The 19,189-nt window shown below is 37.4% G+C and overlaps 3 protein-coding genes across 4 annotated transcripts; 2 read left to right on the forward strand and 1 right to left on the reverse strand.

Annotated features, from left to right (window-relative positions):
• Positions 1-194: 194 nt before the first annotated feature.
• On the reverse strand, positions 195-6,151 carry LOC106162596 (histone acetyltransferase type B catalytic subunit). The gene is made up of 11 exons (XM_087017588.1): positions 6,111-6,151; positions 5,305-5,376; positions 4,938-5,013; positions 4,558-4,681; positions 3,972-4,113; positions 3,495-3,648; positions 2,987-3,097; positions 2,699-2,805; positions 2,129-2,280; positions 1,222-1,338; positions 195-928 (listed from the first exon to the last, which is right to left on the reverse strand). Exons 1-11 carry the CDS (start codon positions 6,115-6,117, stop codon positions 755-757), a joined length of 1,236 nt encoding a protein of 411 aa, XP_086873714.1. The 5' UTR covers positions 6,118-6,151; the 3' UTR covers positions 195-754.
• Positions 6,152-6,326: 175 nt separating this feature from the next.
• Positions 6,327-10,409, forward strand: LOC106162600 (ribulose-phosphate 3-epimerase). Of its 2 annotated transcripts, XM_013539925.2 has the most exons (6): positions 6,327-6,602; positions 6,763-6,885; positions 7,638-7,745; positions 8,365-8,499; positions 8,799-8,885; positions 9,330-10,409. In XM_013539925.2, exons 1-6 carry the CDS (start codon positions 6,366-6,368, stop codon positions 9,450-9,452), a joined length of 813 nt encoding a protein of 270 aa, XP_013395379.2. In that variant the 5' UTR covers positions 6,327-6,365; the 3' UTR covers positions 9,453-10,409. The 2 variants fall into 2 exon arrangements, with proteins under 2 accessions (XP_013395379.2, XP_013395380.1); XM_013539926.2 differs by lacking the exon at positions 6,763-6,885 and having other exon boundaries at positions 6,330-6,602.
• A 6,242-nt stretch (positions 10,410-16,651) lies between these two features.
• Positions 16,652-18,427, forward strand: LOC106162603 (uncharacterized). The gene is made up of 3 exons (XM_087017900.1): positions 16,652-16,797; positions 17,116-17,220; positions 17,449-18,427. Exons 1-3 carry the CDS (start codon positions 16,655-16,657, stop codon positions 17,519-17,521), a joined length of 321 nt encoding a protein of 106 aa, XP_086874026.1. The 5' UTR covers positions 16,652-16,654; the 3' UTR covers positions 17,522-18,427.
• Positions 18,428-19,189: the final 762 nt, after the last annotated feature.

The raw sequence follows: 19,189 nt of genomic DNA on the forward strand, positions 1-19,189 counted from the left end.
GCTACAATTTAGATTGTAAAACTGTGATGTATTAAACTTCCTGCAGTGGGACTCTTGTGAAACCAACATGGGCATCAAAATGCTGGAAATTCTGAACTTTGAGAAAATAGCAAATGCAGCCAGAAATGAAGACCAACGGCTGAGAAGCACAATGCATGTACAAAAGCTACCATTATTTGACTGCTGCTAGTATGTTGTTCTCGAATAAATAATTTATTCATTTCAACCATCATATGGTACCATTTTGAACTTTTATCATTACTTCAAAGTAGTGCATTGTACTGCAGAAATAGAATTCAAATGATCTCTATCAAATCACTATCTCTGATACAGCTGAAGTATTCACGCATAACACAGACTTTTGCATGTTATTTTCAGAAAATTTTCTAAAATTTAACACTATAACATATCAAACAACAGTTTCTGGAAGGTAATAAAAGTCTGCATGTCTCCAAAAAGACAGAAATCGAACCCTTGGAATCACCTCAACGGTGTGTTCTACATGGTCAGGAGACTTAAGGTCTCTGTTGCTGGAGCACCTCCTTGTGACCATTGACACAGTCACCTAGAAAAGAATCCCAGTAATTTCAGTTAGATGTTTTTAATGATTCCCTGGTTAAAAACCTGATGGAAACCTAGCCTTGCTGCCACAAAATTTGTCAGAAATTCCAAAACAGTTACTGTGGATATAATGTTATTCATGCCATGTGGCAAGTTTCTCCAATATACTCCTATATCCAGTGTCAATGTGATGTTATTCATGCCATGTGGCAAGTCTGTCCAATATACTCCTATATCCCTCTACTTGCTGTTCATACTGTTCTTGTAAAATCTTGAATTTCTGTTCTCCTGTGATAGCATTCATTGCCGCAGTGTATTCTCCCTCTTCCAACACTCGCTGTAGTTTTTCTAAATCGCGTCCATTTTTCTGAAAATACAGAAAACATCTCAACTTTAATTCAGGGCGAGATAAAATGAAAGTAAAACTTGCCAATCGCGTCATAAACCAACCTTTACCTGTACAAATACCTGTACTTTTACCTGTACAAATCCTTTTACCTTTACCTGTACAAATCCCTGTACCTTTACCTGTACAAATACCTGTACTTTTACCTGTACAAATCCCTGTACCTTTACCTGTACAAATACCTGTACCTTTACCTGTACAAATCCTTTACCTTCACCTGTCCAAGTACACAGGATAGCAGCAGACACACTCACCTCAAAAGGTTTGTTTAACCTCCTCTTGATGTCAAGTCTGTAGCCTCTTACTTCCTCCGCATTTTTTGGGTCAACAGCTTTTAATCGTAGTATCTCATAAACTCGCCTTGCTTGCCTCTGAAAGCCCACATAAGTTACAAAATATAAGTTAATGTGCCAAATGATTTGGTCGTGCAAATCTCAGGTAACAGGAGAGACGCTCAGAAGTACTAACTAGAGTGGTGAGACTCACCAAAACAGTTAGGCTGTATTCCCAGAGCTTTTAGATCGATCTATCCCCGCGGGGAGTCTCACTAGATTACTGTCAGATAATCCGGCTTAAATGTCCGTCCCGCCTACTACAAGCTGTAAGGGGGTAATTAACTTTCGTGTCCGCTCGGCTGACAGCTATTTAGCATGAACCCCCATGGAGTTAGGTCGATCTTAAGTAGATCAATCTAATCTCTGGAAATGGGGTCTTAGGCAAGTTATTGCCAAGCACAAGTTTTTGGATGAACATCAAGTCTCTTCAATAATAATGCTTACTCTTAGTCAGAGAAGAATTTCATCAGCTGTGTTAAGTAATAAGAATGATGTGATTTTTTCTTCAGACAACAGCTAATAGTGAGATAGGTTTTACCTCCAATATTTCGATGTCTATCTGGACATCTTCTTCAGGGAACGAGGCTGTCCAGGTGAATAGCCTCTACTCAGGAGGTGTACTCCCCCCCCCCCCCCCCCCCAATTGTCTTAGGAAAGGGATGTAGAGGTCAGGGAGGATGGCACCATCATTTCTGTTGAGACTGGCCCCTGTCTTTTTGCCATCCACAGCAAAAAGACTTACTCTTAGGTTTTCAATTGTTACCAAATAAAACCATCTTGTATAACAAATTCCATAAGTGTTTGAGCATGTGTTAAATGTACAAACCTTATTTAATTTTAACTTCATTTGTGCCTCCTTGGCCATACTGTCTGTGAATCCCTCCTTTAAGCTTTCTGGCTGAAATGTGTCTAGCTTTAAACAGTTTTTGGCATCAACAAAATCCCGGACTTTTTGAAAGTTTTCAGAAGGATCTTCAACTAGAAAACAATTATTCACAATCCTTACATTTCGTCAGTACATCCATACACAACTGTCAATAATAATCAAAGTTCATATTTTTTTTATTATCAAAATCAGAAATTGGTGAAAAATATTAAATTTTAGCATTTGGGGAACATTTCCTATCCTATCAACACCCCATCCCAGACATTAAAACTTGGGCAAAATTACAAAATACAATTTGCATCTGTATGTTCTCTGGAGCATTAAATAGAAAATTACACTATTAAGTTTAAATTAATAAGTTTTCACTCTTTCTGATTGAAGTATTTATTATTAATGATTATTGTTTTGTAACTTTTTGTAACTAAAAATTGTAATCCTTGAAATAAGAAAATGTTTGTATCTCTATTTATGACTTCCGTGATGATCACAGTTAAGCCCCCCTCCACCCACCTGTGACATCCAATACCTCGGGCCGTGGCACCACATCATTGTAAAATGTCTGGATCAGTCTGGCACAGTGACCCATCCTCTGGAAAGGGGGCAGCACCAGCACCTGGCTGGAAGATTCAGTTTAGCATCAAGTTAAACGTAAAATAAATCACAATTGCTCTCAAGTGTGTGTGTAAAACTATCAGGGGCATAACTCTGACATTTTCCTTAAATCAATAACCACTGATAACAAAATCATACTTAACATCAATAAAAAAATATATATAAATATAAAAAGTACAAAGTTACCTCATCCTAGGTCTAGTATTAGCAGGATATGCATAGTAACTGTATGCTGTCATATACCCAGCAATAGCATACATCTGCTGAGAGTGGGTGACAGAATGGTATTTTTCAAATCTGGAAAAATAATAATTATCATTATAAGAATGGATGTATGAGCACTTTATCAGAAGTCAGCCAGACTATGACCCCATTTCCAGAGATTAGATCGATCCACTTTAGATCGACCTATCTCCCTGGGGGTTCACGCTAAAGAGCTGTCAGCCGAGCAGACACGAAAGTTAATTGCCCCCTTACAGCTTGTAGTAGGCGGGACGGACATTTAAGCCGGATTATCTGACAGTAATCTAGTGAGACTCCCCACAGATCGATCTAAAAGCTCTGGGAAGACAGCCTAAGAGTCAGGTAAATGTGACAATTTCTTTTTAACTACAGGGGAAAACCTAAATATAACTCAGACAAAATCCTCTTCCAAACTTAACGGTACAGAGCATAATTTAACAGTCACACTTACATTAAGTAAAAGACCCATCTATCATCATCTACATCTATATAGGATGCAGCGTCTATGTACCACAGTAAGAAGGTCTGAAGTCTCTCGTGGTATTCTCTGAACCCGGGAACACTAATGTCTGCCCTGTAGATCTCAAAATGCCTATCTCTTCCCTCTGAAACAATCAAAAATATAAGGTCAGAATAAAATAAATACATGTGCTCCGTTTTCTGATTTGAGGATCTGAAAATAGTTTCTCTGTCACCTGAAACATGCTTACAAAAAGACAAATTCAAGTTGAACAGTATTCACTCTATTATTTGAATATTCATATGAACAATTGTTTCAGAATAAGTTATAAACACATCTATAATATACATGTAGCAATGTGGTCAACTATAAAGCACGAATACTGAGATAACTCAAACAAACTTTTTTCTGTATCCAATAACTGAATAAGGTGTAAATATTGCCAAGTTTGTTGGCTACAACACTTACCTTTCTCTACTTTATATGAATGTAATAGCTCTCCAAATGGCTTGAAGTTGACTTCTTTGTCCAGAGATGCTAAGAAATCGTCTGAGTTGGTCATGTATCCAGGGGGAATCTGTTCTGCTATCTGCTTCTCAATATCATCTGCCTTATATGGAGAGAATACACAGCATTATCATCTGCCTTATATGGAGAGAATACACAGCATTATCATCTGCCTTATATGGAATGAATATCAACAAAAAGTGGAGGTATGAAAATACAAACTGGAAATTGCTAACAAATAAATAAAGAAAATATTCTCACACAACCAGAAAAAAGTTGACAAATTCCAGCATCTTTCTTGTTTTCTTTTCTACATTTTATACAGGACATCTTCCAAAAGGAGGAACATTCCAAACCATGTGTTCTTCTACCTATTATCCATACCATTTACATACCATAACACAATACAATGAAAAGTAAATGTTAATTCACTTCGTCCTTTTCATAAATGCTTTACCTCAAGCCATTGTTTACATAGAACTTCAAATGTATTAATTAAATGTGTTAAATGACTTCCCAAAAATACATAAAACAACTGATAACTTACAATAACCCCATCAAACTCCTGAGCGGAGACTTTCTCACTGTATTTGATGCCCAGATATGTAGTAAGTCTGCCAGCACTGTAGTACAGCGACACCTGCAGGTCCTTATAACCAAATATACTCTCACTGCAAACAAATGGTTCAAATTAGACACATTTTACTATGCCGTCATGTAGTTGCCAGCACAAAAACATTGGGATCTACTGCTGAACTTTATTTTGTATCAAAATTCTACTTACCACATAATACGACTTATAATAATATATTATCCAGGAATTACATAATTTTTCTAAAGTGAGGTCTTTACAGTTCAGTGTATATAAACTAGATGTGGCTACCATACAACTTGACTGTGTCTACCTGCTGGTGAAAGAACACCCACCTTTCACCAAATATCTGATGTGACATATCTGGGTGAAAACTTTGTCCTTCATCTTCAAAGTCAGCTTGGTCACGGACTACAAATGAACAAATCTATCAAAATATTTGAAAGAGGCTTGTGGTATCCTTAACATTATTTGCTCTTAGAGTAAAAATTGTTATTTCAGGCTTCTTTCTATTGAGCACTATTTGTGAGAGAATGGTCAATGATCAGGAGCAATCGACATCTTGAAATTAAACAGTATTGGTCTGCTATTGTGATTCTCTAATTTCCTTTGAACACAAAGTGTATTAAGAGATATCAGGGAGATATAAAGATTGCCGTGGGGTGGAATATTCTGCCAAGACTAAAAGTAGCAGTCACTTACCAAGTTTCATGGAGACAGCTTCATTAGCATCACATTTAAATTCTTCCAGTCGGCTCACCAAGATTGACATGCCTGAGGTAAAAACAAAGAAGATGGGTATAAGAATTTAAATTGTATTTGTATTATAATTATCAGTTCATTATTTTTACATAGGTCATTATCTATCATGCTTGTGTGTATGTCTGTCCATTTTTCCCTGGCTTTTAAATTTCTCCTATCTTCTTCTACAAACTTTGGTGATTGCTGCACTTATCTTCAGGGCTTTGCATGGGTCCTACAAAATTTCAGTAGTACACCTGAGGTTGGGACTGCCCTGGGGGGGGGGGGGGACAGAATGCTTCTATTCATCACATCTACACATATACATTGTAGGAGTGAGGAAGTTGAAACTGATGATTAATAGTAACATATGTTATAAAGCCCTTGAGAATCATAGTGTGCCTTTGGATGGGGCTTTCCCTCGAGAAGGATAATTTTATTTCCTTACATAAACAATTTTTGGAAGCTTTTAAATAGCTTAAAGAGATATTTCTTATGTGACTGTCCTTATGTTTTAAGACCCTGGCATTAGCGTAGACATTCAGACCGTGGGGTCCCTGGGGATGAACTTCTCTTGATAGTATGAGGAAGATACTCATTCAATCACACCGTCTCTTTCGACCCCCTTCAGAAAAATCTGATGGCAAATCTACTAATACTTTCATCATCACTTTTGTACTTTAACCAATTTGAAATCAAATAAATTGTAGTTCAAGGATTTGCAAACTCTTAATGATTTTTAAGAAATGCGTAATAAAAATACAAACCCGCCATTTTGATTTTCCGCGGGAGAACTTGCAGAGCTGGATTTCATTCGTAAGATATTTTATTAATTAGATTAAGTTTATCAGTTAGCTTATTTCATCAATTTTATTACAAAATGTAATACCAACCTTTTTTTATAAATCTTTTGAATCTAAGTAGATCTTTGTCAGTTTTCTAGCCTTTCAAATGTGGACAAACTAAAGTCAAAACAGTTCATATTAAGTCGATAACGAGGCTCCTAAACGGAGGGTTTCAAAATGGCAACTTCATGTGAGTGTAAAATCGGTCCCTCGATACTAGCAGCAGATTTGTCTATGTTGGGGACAGAATGTCAGCGTCTGATGGAGTGTGGAGCAGACTATCTACATCTAGATGTAATGGATGGCCATTTTGTGCCAAATATCACCTTTGGTCATCCAGTTGTGAAGTGTCTGCGGCCAAAAGTGCCCGGCGTTTTCTTCGATATGCACATGATGGTTGCTAAACCAGAGCAGGTACAACAGTCAAGTAGACAGAAAATGCTAGCTAAATGGCGCTTTTTTTGTACATTGTCTGTGGAAGCAAGAACCAAGTCCATGATTAAATGGTTATGGAATTGTTATATTTTAATTAAAAATGTATTTATTTATTTATTTATTTATTTATTTATTACAGAACCTCATAGGCGTGTTGACATTTTTGACAGCTCTTCAGATACTGATACCCACCCCACGCTTTGGGGGGCGTCTCGATAGTCCGAAGGTTCACTGGGATGAAGGTTCATTGGTCCAAAAAGTGGTAACATTTTTATCGATTTTTTAATCAAGGGTTCATTGGTCCGAAGGTTCTATAGTGAACATTCGGACCAATGAACCTTGGGACTATTGAACCTTCAGACTATCGCTACGGCCCCATGCTTTCTACTGTCATATAATTCAGTTTATACATGAGCGAATTGCAATAAGAGACAAATGTGAACTCCTATAAAAGGGATGTACAGATATTTTATCATAAGCCAGTAAGCATGAAATCAGTTTTGAATAAAAGCATGTGTCCCATGCTTTCTACTGTCATATAATTCAGTTTATACATGAGCGAATTGCAATAAGAGACAAATGTGAACTCCTATAAAAGGGATGTACAGATATTTTATCATAAGCCAGTAAGCATGAAATCAGTTTTGAATAAAAGCATGTGTCCCATGCTTTCTACTGTCATATAATTCAGTTTATACATGAGCGAATTGCAATAAGAGACAAATGTGAACTCCTATAAAAGGGATGTACAGATATTTTATCATAAGCCAGTAAGCATGAAATCAGTTTTGAATAAAAGCATGTGTCATGAAATAAGATTCAGCCCAGTATGTTTTGATAAGAAAACAAGTGTATATATTATTATGACACCATAATATATACTGGCCAGTACTGCAAAACTAAAGCACTGAAAACTATTTAAGGAAAAGCAGACCATCCAGCAAATTAAGTTCAATATTTTGTTTAGGAAAATGAAGAATTAAGTGTCACAGTGGATTGTTGTTGTGTTTTCAGTGGGTAGAGGGTATGACAGACGCAGGTGCTAACCAGTTCACGTTTCACGTGGAGGCCACGGATGACGTCATAGGATGCATCAGGAAGATCAAAGAAGCTGGAATGAAGGTGAATGAACTGCTGGCTCTGCACAGCTCTTAGGACAGAGATCAAAGTGGACATAAACTTTTCTCTGTTTATCTCTGCAAATTATAAAAAATTCCAAATTTTAAAATTTGAATTATACTTGTTGGAACAAAAAAGAATGTTAAAAGTGTGCATAGTGGCTCAAAATCATGAAAAATAAGTCCTTTTAATTTGAATAGGAAAATAGACAAGAAAAAAAACATATTTGTTGTGTTTTGAATGATTTGGTCTTGGGAAAAGCTGGCAGAAAATGTTCAGAACATAATTAAAGTTTATTACAGCTGAGAGTTTGGTAGCAACAACTCAACTACATTATCACTAGCTTTGTTTTCCCTGTCCCTTTTCCCTGAATATAATTCTCTCTGTGTTCTAGGTAGGTCTAGGAGTAAAGCCAGGTACACCATTCAGTGTCTTATCTTAATATGAATATAATTCTACCTGTGTTCTAGGTAGGTCTAGGAATAAAGCCAGGTACTCCAGTCAGTGTCTTATCTTAATATGAATATAATTCTATCTGTGTTCTAGGTAGGTCTAGGAGTAAAGCCAGGTACTCCAGCCAGTGTCTTATCTTAATATGAATATAATTCTATCTGTGTTCTAGGTAGGTCTAGGAGTAAAGCCAGGTACTCCAGTCAGTGCCTTGGTGCCGTACATAGAGCTGATAGACATGGCACTGGTGATGACTGTGGAGCCAGGATTTGGGGGACAGAAGTTTATGTCAGATATGATGCCTAAGGTAAGTGACTCATGTCTGGGAAATAGACTCAAAAACTATGTTAAATTTTGTGCAAAGAAAATTATTAATTTTTGGAAAAAATTCAAAATTAGATTTTCTCAAGATGGGTTGGATTATATTTTACATTTCTACAAGCATTCTTTAAAATTTTGTGGAGTGGCCCATACTGAAGCCTTCATGATATTTTTAGTAAAGGCACACAATCAGAACATGTACTAGAAGAAGGCTTCAGTAAGCTGTGCTATCAGAACATTTACCAGAAGTAACAAAAACTGACCTGTCGTGATATGTTTCTGTAGGTCCAGTATTTAAGACAGCGCTACCAGGACTTGGATATAGAGGTGGATGGCGGGGTTGGACCAAGTAATATAGATGTAGTAGCTGAGGTAAGATATTGAATGCATATGTAAGTATAAATATAGTATGAATATGATATATTGATATTATAGAATGTGATGTGATGCATTGTGTTACATGTGACAGCATTTAATACAATACATTGTGCTATGTATGACAAGGTTTGGTGCAGTGTGTTAGGTGTGCCGTCATGGATGTGATACATTGTGCTATGTGTGACAAGGTTTGATGCAGTGTGTTAGATGTGCAGTCATGGATATGACACATTGTGCTATGTGTGACAGGGTTTGATGCAGTGTGTTAGATGTGCTGTCATGGATGTGACACATTGTGCTATGTGTGACAGGGTTTGATGCAGTGTGTTAGATGTGCCGTCATGGATGTGACATTGTGCTAGGTGTGACAAGGTTTGATGCAGTGTGTTAGATGTGCTAGGTAACACAATGACCACATATTTCTATGTCATATTTCAGGCTGGTGCCAACATGATAGTGAGTGGCACTGCTGTGACCGGCAGTGATGAACCCAGAGCTGTGATCAACAGGTTAAAACAGTCGGTGGAAGAGGCACTGCAGAAAGCCAGGCTGGAGAGATGACACCATCTACACTAATACTGCACAGTTTATATCATTGAGGAGACACTGATACAGGCAGCTGATGAGTCACCACAGGAACCAGAGCCGAATATAACACACACTACATCTACATTGTCATCATCATTCACAATTCATCAGAAATGATCTAAACACACAATATGAGAGGAAACTGCTGAAAATGAAACGAGAATTGATAATCTCATCATCATTCATAGTACACCATCAACAGACTATACAAGCTTTAGGAGAGGAGCCAAAGATAGCTGTATATTACTGTCCCACACAACACAAGTCATCAACAGACTAAGAAAACAAACTGTAAAACATGGACTGCATTAAGCAATGCAGGAAGGTGTTAACATAGGAGCTTAACTTAGGGATCAGTCGTCAGCAAGATGGAGCCAGATGGTACTTGTAGAGGAAACTTGCCAGTGGAATCTCATTCTTCATTGTTTTGACTGTAACTGTTATCATAAGAACATGTTATGTGTGTATTGTATTAACTTGTATATTCAACAAAATGAGGCTGGAAACCTCTCTTACTGTTGTTGCATTCCCCCAGTGGTTAGATAGGTTTTATAGAGATATGTTAAAGGATTGTAACTCAATATTAATTTTAATTGCTGCACAGGAAGAAATTTATTCTCAGAGGGGAGAAGACGGGAGACTGAACGCTTCTCCCACACATGAACTTGGTAGGTCAGTCTGGCTGGAACATTGCTTAATATGTGTTATGAATGCCTCTTATACTATATTTATGAGCATTAGGTTGGTTTTATTCTTTTTAACAGATGGCTTGGAAATTTCTGAAAAAGAACTTAATATTAGTTCCATGGGAGTAAAAACGCACAGTGCAAATAACGGCCATCGTATGAATAATAAAATATATGTCTAGAAACCAATGAATTTAAAGCAATAAGCAGGAATTATTCAATAAATTATGCGCTTTTCCCTAAATGGCTTTAATTATTGGTACTCTCTTCTTGAATTTTAAAAGAAATCTAAATAATGAAAATTACAGGAAAATCTTGAAACAAAAATCTCAAAAAATGTGGCCTCTATTGCAGGACAAAAATTGGAACAAACAAGTGACCAGACGAATATACTTATAAAGTTTTTTTTTAATTACGTGGGGGGGGGGTGATTTAAAAGTAAATAAGGCAAGAAGCATATGTTCAGTGCAGTCCCGTAGCCAGCAATTTCAGGACTTTTTCTAAAAAAGTGGACCTTTTACCATGAAACCTTCGTGTACTTAGATAAAATTTTACTCAGAGGGGACCTTTTCCCGACAAAAGAGGGGTTCTTTCGAACCCCCCGAACCCCACCTGACTACGGGCCTGCAGTGTAACCGCTACCCGCGGTTTTCACAGTTGGTGGGGAAAGTGGCAGTTGGATAGCTACGTACACCCTCGTCTCTACAACGGCCCACGTGGCACTGGTTACAGTTCTGTGTTTTCTGAATGTTTACCTGGATGTCAGGCTACTGCCTTTCAATACATCTATATATGGAACGAATGGAGATTGCCGTGAAAGTCGACAATAACTATTTCTACGCAACTCGCCTTCTCGTAGCTAAGATACAGTTAGAGATTTAACTTATCCCGTTCATTAACACCCACGCCAAAATTAATTATTTATTACTAACGCGGATTCGGGATAGATTCTCGTTTTTATTAATGTCATTAAATGTTTGCCACAAAAGTTTGTCCAAAGCCAGGACGCGTGTGCGTTTTCTATTAGCTTCTTAATTTTCCATCTCATGTCCCTGATAGAATATCAACTAAATAATGGAAATATGTTAGGTTTAGTAAAATATAACTTCTGATTGCTATTTTCAAGTATTTAATACTCTTTCAGTGTCCATTCTTTCCACATTTAATGAGATTTTTCCGACTTCTTGGGAGCGCAAAATACAATTTTTGAGATCGATGCAGAGGGCTCTCTGGACCCCAGGCCGTATTTTAAGACTTTTTCACTAAATGGCAGTCTTATCATTGTTTTAATGCATCTGTCCTTTCCATCTCTTTCACACGCGCACATGCACTACGAGGTAACACGCCATATAGCTCGTGTTTATGTGTGTGTGAGTCATGTTGGTCTGTTAAACTTGCGAATGATTTGAGAACGCACCCACATTAATTTAACTATAAAAATTGTTTAAATCCAAGCGTACATGTTTTCATTCAATTGGTAGTTTCCGGCGGTTTATATTGGTATTCTGCCGACAGGAAAAGTGAGTGTAAAGACACACGTAGTGGACACAGTGGAAGGACCTTCTCAAAAGAAATTGCGCAGTTTAGATATTTTTCATTTTACTTTCTTAAAATGCGTATTTTTTCCTGAAATTAAAGCTATTTTAGAAGACATACCTGGGAGATGGTTAATTATACGAAAATGTTGTTTTATGCATGGATTGAAATAAAACTGAACGTGCATTATTCGGTTTCAGAACTTATTACATCTTTAAAAATGCATGATTCAGAAACATTTGCAACCGTGGGAGAAGTGTCCTGAAATGGTCCCTCTGACGTCACCCAGGTAAACACAGAGGACGAGCAGGCACTTATAAGGACCACCTGAACAGCAACTTTAGATAAGAAAATCGGCTTGAGACCTCCTCATACACGTTTATTACTGTACTTACACTCAGAAGTCGTCGGAACAGTGAGTAAGAGAATCTGAATAAGCCCTGTAGGAAATTCGGGAATCCAAGACTCAGAGACAAATGTAAGTGCGACTTTCTTTATCTCCCATACAAGGATGTTTCGATCTCTCTCTTTTTTTTTTTTTTTCAAACAACTTAGGTTTGTAGCTTTTACCCCAAGTTGAACTGTTTCTTTGTTCAATGATTTAGTTGTGATATCCGAAGAAAAAACCGAAATAATTCTTCCGGCGCGGGAAGGGGATTTTTTCTGTTTGTTTTGCGTTCATTCATTTACAGCAAATGAGGTGCCTATTGCATTTTGAAAAAGAAACGCAGCTTCGACTTGCAAAATAGATACTTCTTGTACAGAATATGCGGAAAGTTTGCTTAGGCCAAGTTTTAATATCTCACAGACACCTGAGCGCGGAGAATGATGCTCTCTGACTACAGGGTGCTCTAGTAGTCTGTTATCGTTGATACTTTAAAAATTTTTGTATACTTTTTAAGAAGCCCCCTAATATCAGAGAGTAGGAAAGTGAGACAATGCAAAGAAACCAGACGGGGATTGTGTTCAGAATAAGATAAATGTCTGATTTTTAAAGGTCTGTTTCAAGTGAAGTCGGGCCGTCATAGCTTAGTCCGGCCACTCAAATCATTTTCCTTTATTATTTTTTTTTTAATTATTATTTCAAAAACAGGTAGAGTGGACCCCACGGCGTTCATGAGCACTTAAATATTTCTTACTCCAACTGGCGTGTCATTTCTGGATCATAACAGCTAGGGCGACTCTGATGACACATTTGAACTTCTGTCGGATTAAACACTCGAGGTAGTACTGATACGGCTAATTAACAATAGGCCAACTGGGCAAGCCCATGTCAGACTCCTAATACATCTACAAATATAATCATTCCAGAGGTTAAAAGCAAAATATGGCTACAAGTGACTTTGAAGTATGTTGATCAAGTAGAGAGAAACGCCTCAAAATTTGCTCAGTACAAATATTCAAAAGTTGTCCTTCGTTATGCCAGTACTTCTCCTTTCAGTGCACACAAAACCTGACCCAACTCATATTTAAAAATGCAGATTTTGGCTGTATCCCGGAGCCCTTGAGCCGCCCCCGTGGCGTCCAAATGTGACTTTTCGGACACTATTGCGTCAATGCGACGGAACTGAAAGAAACCGACTTCCAAGCTTATTGTTCCCACAAGCAAATATACCATCAAATAAATGATGACAGGATCGGCTTTTTATCTCAGTACCATACAACCAGCGGTTCTTAAATTTGTATGGATTTATATTTTACTTTTGCCTTCAGTATATTCCTGACGTAACGCCTTTTTATTGACAGTTGAAACTGACGTCAGTCACTACGTCAAATTTAATAATGAAAGAAAAATGCGTTTTGATACGACAATTAATACAAAAGTTAAGTTTATACAGAATTTAGGAGGGATTTCGTCGCTTGGATACACAGACAGCCATTTACTACCAAATTCATTAAAACATTTGTCCTTTAAAGTCCAGTAATTCCGTTATAAACCATGCCGTTTGTTTGTTTCAGATTGTTTTCTCTTTGAGTTGGAAGAAAAGTTAATTGGCACGTGAGTGCAATGTGCAGAGGCTTTAAAACGCTTATCCACTGCTTAGGTTATTGTAAAAGTCAACCTTTGGAGCGTTATTGAAAACTGTTATCGAACGAGTATAATAAAGTCAAACGATAATTAAACGAGGGCAAAGATTTCATGTGGATTTATAACGCTTTAAAACTCAATTTTGCATGAGAAGTTTTATTTTCCACTCTAAGCCGAATTTCAAAATAGACCTCAAGACAAAAGATGGTATTAACCTGAAGACCGACAACTTTGGTTTTATTCAAGACCAAATCCGCGATAGCCCAGTTAAATAAAGTATCCATCTACATTAAACAATAGTCAAGTTTTAATTTTTAAGTTCTATGTCCAATATCTTTGGCAAGGTGAACAGCTACTGTTTGAACTGGTGTCAAATAGTTCATTTTTTAAGTTAAGACCGACTTTTGACTTCAATCCTTTTGTGGAACGCCGCCATTATTGGTTGATTTCCATTTCAAGATGAAGAGGCAGAGTTCTGGGAAAGTGACCATAATTCAAATCTTGATGGCATTGTTGATAATTTCCCATCAAAGACAAAGCCAATTTCGTATTTTTGGCCCCACACAACACCTGGTAAAATATGTAGTCGTGGTGGTAATCATATATTGCAATATAAAAATCGTCACATGACAGGGGCGGGAACGACACGGGTAGAAAAAATAATGTTCATTTCATTTCGACGAGTCTGTTAGCAAATGTTTCTAAAGGTCCTTTAGAAAGGTAAGCGGCTTTTAAAGTGACGTGTAACTTTGTTTTATCAGTCTACATAACTTAGAAAAATAGTCCACAGTCTGGACATATTTTGTTTAAAAATTCACTAGGCATACTTTCTAACTTTACATATCTTGTAAAGCTACTATCTTTCCCAATTTTAAGGTTTTAATTCAGACCTTAAAAACTATAAAAAATAATAGTGCCTGGCGTCGACAGTTCCTTCTGGAATGTACTGAAAACATGGTTTTCTAAATTACTGGCCAGACACTTAGAACATTGTATTAGAAATGGAATAAAACATCAAAACCAAGTGCATTGACAGGTCGAGCAAAGGTTTCGTGAATGGGAGTATATTGGTTTTTTTTTTCCGGAAGACAATAAAATCTGGCTGTTAAATGCCGTATAAACCTTTCCGTGTGAGCCAAGTAAACAAGTGCAACCTGTGATTTTTTTGTCTTTGCGATCCTTAATCACCTTCATCACCCTGAGGATCATACGACCCAAACTTCTGCCAATCCTCATCACCCTGAGGATCATACGACCCAAACTGCTGCCAATCCTCATCACCCTGAGGAACATACGACCCAAACTGCTGCCAATCCTCATCACCCTGCGGATCATACGACCCAAACTGCTGCCAATCCTCATCACCCTGAGGATCATACGACCCAAACTGCTGCCAATCCTCACCACCCTGAGGATCATACGGCCCAAACTGCTGCCAATCCTCATCACCCTGAGGATCATACGACCCAAACTGCTGCCAATCAGTTCTCATAACTTCCTGTGTACATGTATATAAATTATGACACACGCACTCATAAATGGTCTGTGTTAACTAGCAAGCAAATATTGCGGCTCCAAAAATGAGATAAAGCAGCAAACAATAATTCATGAAATATCACTAGAAACTTCAGATTTGTCAGTTTCACATCGATAATGAAGTTGTCCCAAGTCGCCATTATTTACAAACAAAGCCTGATATCTAAGATTTATATGTGTATATTGTATCTTGTCGTCTACCGCGGGAGGTAGTCCAACCTTATCCAGGGATCAGACATGTTAACTCTCATGTGGGGGTCTTTTATATCTGGCAACTGTCACAAGATACACATAGACCTGTTCACATATAGTGTTGATTTGAACAGAAATAAACTATAAACTGCGTCATTAAACGACACAAGTTATACCTCATGGCGTCTTAACCATAAAAAGAAGGCAAAAACAGGTAGAAAGTAGCAGCGTTTTAAAGATGTGGTGTATGGACAAGTTGAAGTCCAATGCCGTCACACATACATGCTGGGTTAAATCCAAGTGTTGGTACGGTGTAACAGAAATCCACGATGCATGCTTAGGCATCCAAAGAGATCTATTTGGGACAGCAAACCCTTTGAAATGTGTCTTAAATCCGAGTTAAGAGACTTTAATCAAGTGGTCGAATCCATTCTTGTTCATTGATATACAGAATATTAGTGACCTTGGACGCGTCCAGCTCAGTTGTAACCAAAACAGTTTTAAGACTAGCCGCTTTGATTGCAATATTTGAACACACTAGAAAGGGTATGTCGTATTCTACTACTCGTGTCTGTCCTCTAGAAGTACTGGTTTTATATCCCTGAGGGAGAGTGCCCTCCATCCATCAACTTCCTGTTCTCAGTTCAGGAACAGGTTTACATAATACGCTGCTGAACACGGCCTATGGCGTCATCTTGGTCGTGATTCTTAGAGATTAAACGTAATACGGACACGATTCCACCGTCCAAACACATCTAAACTTTTGATACTGGTATCAGGAGTAAAAGTACTACAGTGTGGGGGCGGAGATAATGCACTAAGTAAATGGCACCACCACAATACCGTCCCCCTTCTGGTCCACACGGGTCTCGCAGACGTCACTACCAGTCTGTGCTCTTTGAAAAAATCTGGAGATCGGATAATTTGAGAAATCATAGAAGATAGCTTGAGTTTTGAGCTGTGCTATCGTGAAAACAGTAGGGGTACGAAAAGTTCTGATACTTTGGTTGGGTGATGATCATTACTCTTGATAACCGAAGTGTGGGTCACGTAAATCACTAAAAAATCTTGTTAAACAGATGCGTCCTCATGTAAAAAGGGACATACTTTTCTTCAACACAATCAGCGACATTTTATGGAAATAATTCGCTTGATCACCTGTGATTTCTTACTGTTATACCTTTCAGACAGCTGCAATGAATCTGCAAATCACAGTCTTAGTAACCTTGGCAATTTACGGCACGCTGCTAAGCAACAGTTGCGTGGCAACACAAGACTTGTCCCAGAGCGAAGAAGATATTCTCTCACAAATCTTACAAGCGTGTCAACAGATCTGCAGGTAAACGAAATAATATCAATAATAAGATCTATCATTTGTATTAAATTTACTTTATATAACCCAAAACATATTAATCATGTTATCATCACTGTTTCTTTGCCTTTTCATGGTAATCAGTTCAAAAACATTTTTAATTTTTTTTTTATTTCTTATCACCTATTTCAAACGAACTATGATGTAAATATGTCCATTGACGCTGGTTTGATCGGTAAATGAAACTTGGCAATAAATTAAATGAAAGTTGACATTTTCCATAGTTCGGGAGATAAAGACTTCAATTTCTAAATAAAAAGTCAAACTGTGTCCTTTACCTTCCAGTAACAGTGTCGTCTGCCCCCGCACGTGTCCGCAGAGTTTTCTAAATCCTTGGAGACGCCGCCGCGACATCAACGCAAAATTTGCTCCAATGGCCAAAATAGTAAGGTAGGTCTCCCGCACAGAGACAAGCATCTGATAGTTTATTACAAGCAATGGTTTTTAACACAACGTGATAACGAACTTTTCCTCGTCTAAAAATTTCATTTGAAATTTATTAAACAAGTAATAATCATTATTTCTAAACTAAATTAAATTAACAATAAGCGTTATTTTTGCAGATTCAAAAAAAAAAAAAAAAAAAGAAACAGTGGTGTTTTTGTTTGTACATTTCAGAGATTCTGAACCTTCTATGGCAAAGCTAGAGCTTCTGCTCAACAAACTACAGCGGCATCTTGTGCGGAAATAACGTGTTGCCTGGATTAAACTACGGGATAATCTGTGACGAAATATGGTGTAACAAACAACCTACATCAAATATTGCTAACATTTGACCCTGACCTCAAGAAAGAGTGTCAAGGCGACCTCAAAGTTGAAGACAAATCAATGACTGGGCAATACCTTCCACCTTTAAAGCCAAAACGGGCATGGATTAGGCATATCGGCATGCCGAGCTGGTCCGCTCCTAAATACTGTCTCTGTTAATCAAGTTGCATAATTATGTGTTTGGTGAAAATCATTGAGAAAAATCGTAGTCAATATACAACTACAGGTCGACGTTCTTAAAAAGTCCTAACTTAATTCATCACTTAATGGGAAGCGTGGTCCCTTCCGTCACTATCTAATGAAGGTTGTCGCACCTGTATGTATATGGAGTTATAAATATGTGTCGCTGGGAAGAAAGTCGATATTGAGAAAAAAAGAACACTCACAGTAGAACGATCTGAATTACTGAGATTAACCACGTCACCTTCGGATGTTAATCAAGCTTTTCGCAAGATTCGAGGAACGGAATCGTCTCTTTGCTCTGAGTTTTTTAACTATGACTTAGCGTACGCCAAAGACATTTTCATTGTCATTCCTGTTATTTTCTCATTTTCTTCACACTTTCATTTTATGTTTATATTTCACGTCCTTTATTTAAACTAATGTAGTTTTATTTGAATGTCACAGGCATTTAAGTCAGAATATGTAATGTCATATTTATACAGTTCATACTTCACTGTCTAGAATATGTATATATAGCTCACAAAACTGTCTGAGGCGATGGGCTTATTGAAGGTGTTTGCACTAAAACAGTAACTTCTACAGTAATAGATTTCTTCAAATTCTTTGTAGAACTTCAGCTATTTTAATAAAGCATATCTGCAAGCAAGTGGCGTTTTCTCACTTACTCACAAAAAGGTCTTTTGACGGCACATTAGGAAGTTTTTATCGTAATTGTAACACTTTTTACTTTATTCCTCTCCAAGTTTTCTTTAGGCCTAAGGTATTTGTGGCTGTTTGTGAAATTACGGATCAAAATTTATTTCGTTATTTTCACAAGTTTATTTTTCATATTTCAGAGCAGTTCATAGCTCTACAACTGTTCTTATAAAATAACTTAAAACCAACAACATGTTCTAGAAAATGATAAAGCAGTATTTTTAACGTTGTATTAAATATTTCACTCGTTTTTTTAATTTAATTTTGTTTTATTTTATTTTATTTTTACGACTCTCATCTTTTTGGTCTCCTTCTACGCAAAAGTTCCTATCTCTGGCATTCCTATTTTAACCCCATTAATTTCAAGTTTGTATATAATTTACAGTTGTGCTATATAGGCCTCGTGTGTGGGCGTGGCAGGCGCGAAACAAAATTTTAATATTTCCTCCTGCAGTCTCTCCCTGCGAAATTGGACCATGCCAGGTAAGCCTTGGCTGACGTCGTCAATATTGACCTAGTTTTCACTCTGCGGAGTCAGGTGCTCAGTAATATTGATCGGGTTTTGTCATTTTGAGAGTCGAGGTGTTTTGTTCATGCAGACCCCTGCACTGTATTTTAGAGGTGTTCAAGAGGCAGAAATAATTTACTGCTGACTAAGAACTGAAGAAAGTGCCGGAGAATTAAATCATAAAACATGGCGCTGTGCAAGGTG

Source organism: Lingula anatina, chromosome 7 (genome assembly GCF_051362555.1).
Source record: "Lingula anatina isolate TDL-2025a chromosome 7, LinAna3.0, whole genome shotgun sequence".
NCBI lineage: Eukaryota > Metazoa > Brachiopoda > Lingulata > Lingulida > Lingulidae > Lingula > Lingula anatina.

Coding starts and splice junctions, on each gene's coding strand:
- LOC106162600 (XM_013539925.2), top strand. CDS start 6,366: ATGGCAACTTCATGTGAGTGTAAAATCGGTCCCTCGATACTAGCAGCA. Junction 6,886..7,637: donor GTTCATTGGTCCAAAAAGTG/GTAACATTTTTA, acceptor TTGTGTTTTCAG/TGGGTAGAGGGTATGACAGA. Junction 7,746..8,364: donor TCAAAGAAGCTGGAATGAAG/GTGAATGAACTG, acceptor TCTGTGTTCTAG/GTAGGTCTAGGAGTAAAGCC.
- LOC106162596 (XM_087017588.1), bottom strand. Junction 4,114..4,557: donor AGGAGTTTGATGGGGTTATT/GTAAGTTATCAG, acceptor TCTCCATATAAG/GCAGATGATATTGAGAAGCA. Junction 2,281..2,698: donor CGAGGTATTGGATGTCACAG/GTGGGTGGAGGG, acceptor ATTGTTTTCTAG/TTGAAGATCCTTCTGAAAAC.
- LOC106162603 (XM_087017900.1), top strand. CDS start 16,655: ATGAATCTGCAAATCACAGTCTTAGTAACCTTGGCAATTTACGGCACG. Junction 16,798..17,115: donor GCGTGTCAACAGATCTGCAG/GTAAACGAAATA, acceptor TTTACCTTCCAG/TAACAGTGTCGTCTGCCCCC. Junction 17,221..17,448: donor CCAATGGCCAAAATAGTAAG/GTAGGTCTCCCG, acceptor TGTACATTTCAG/AGATTCTGAACCTTCTATGG.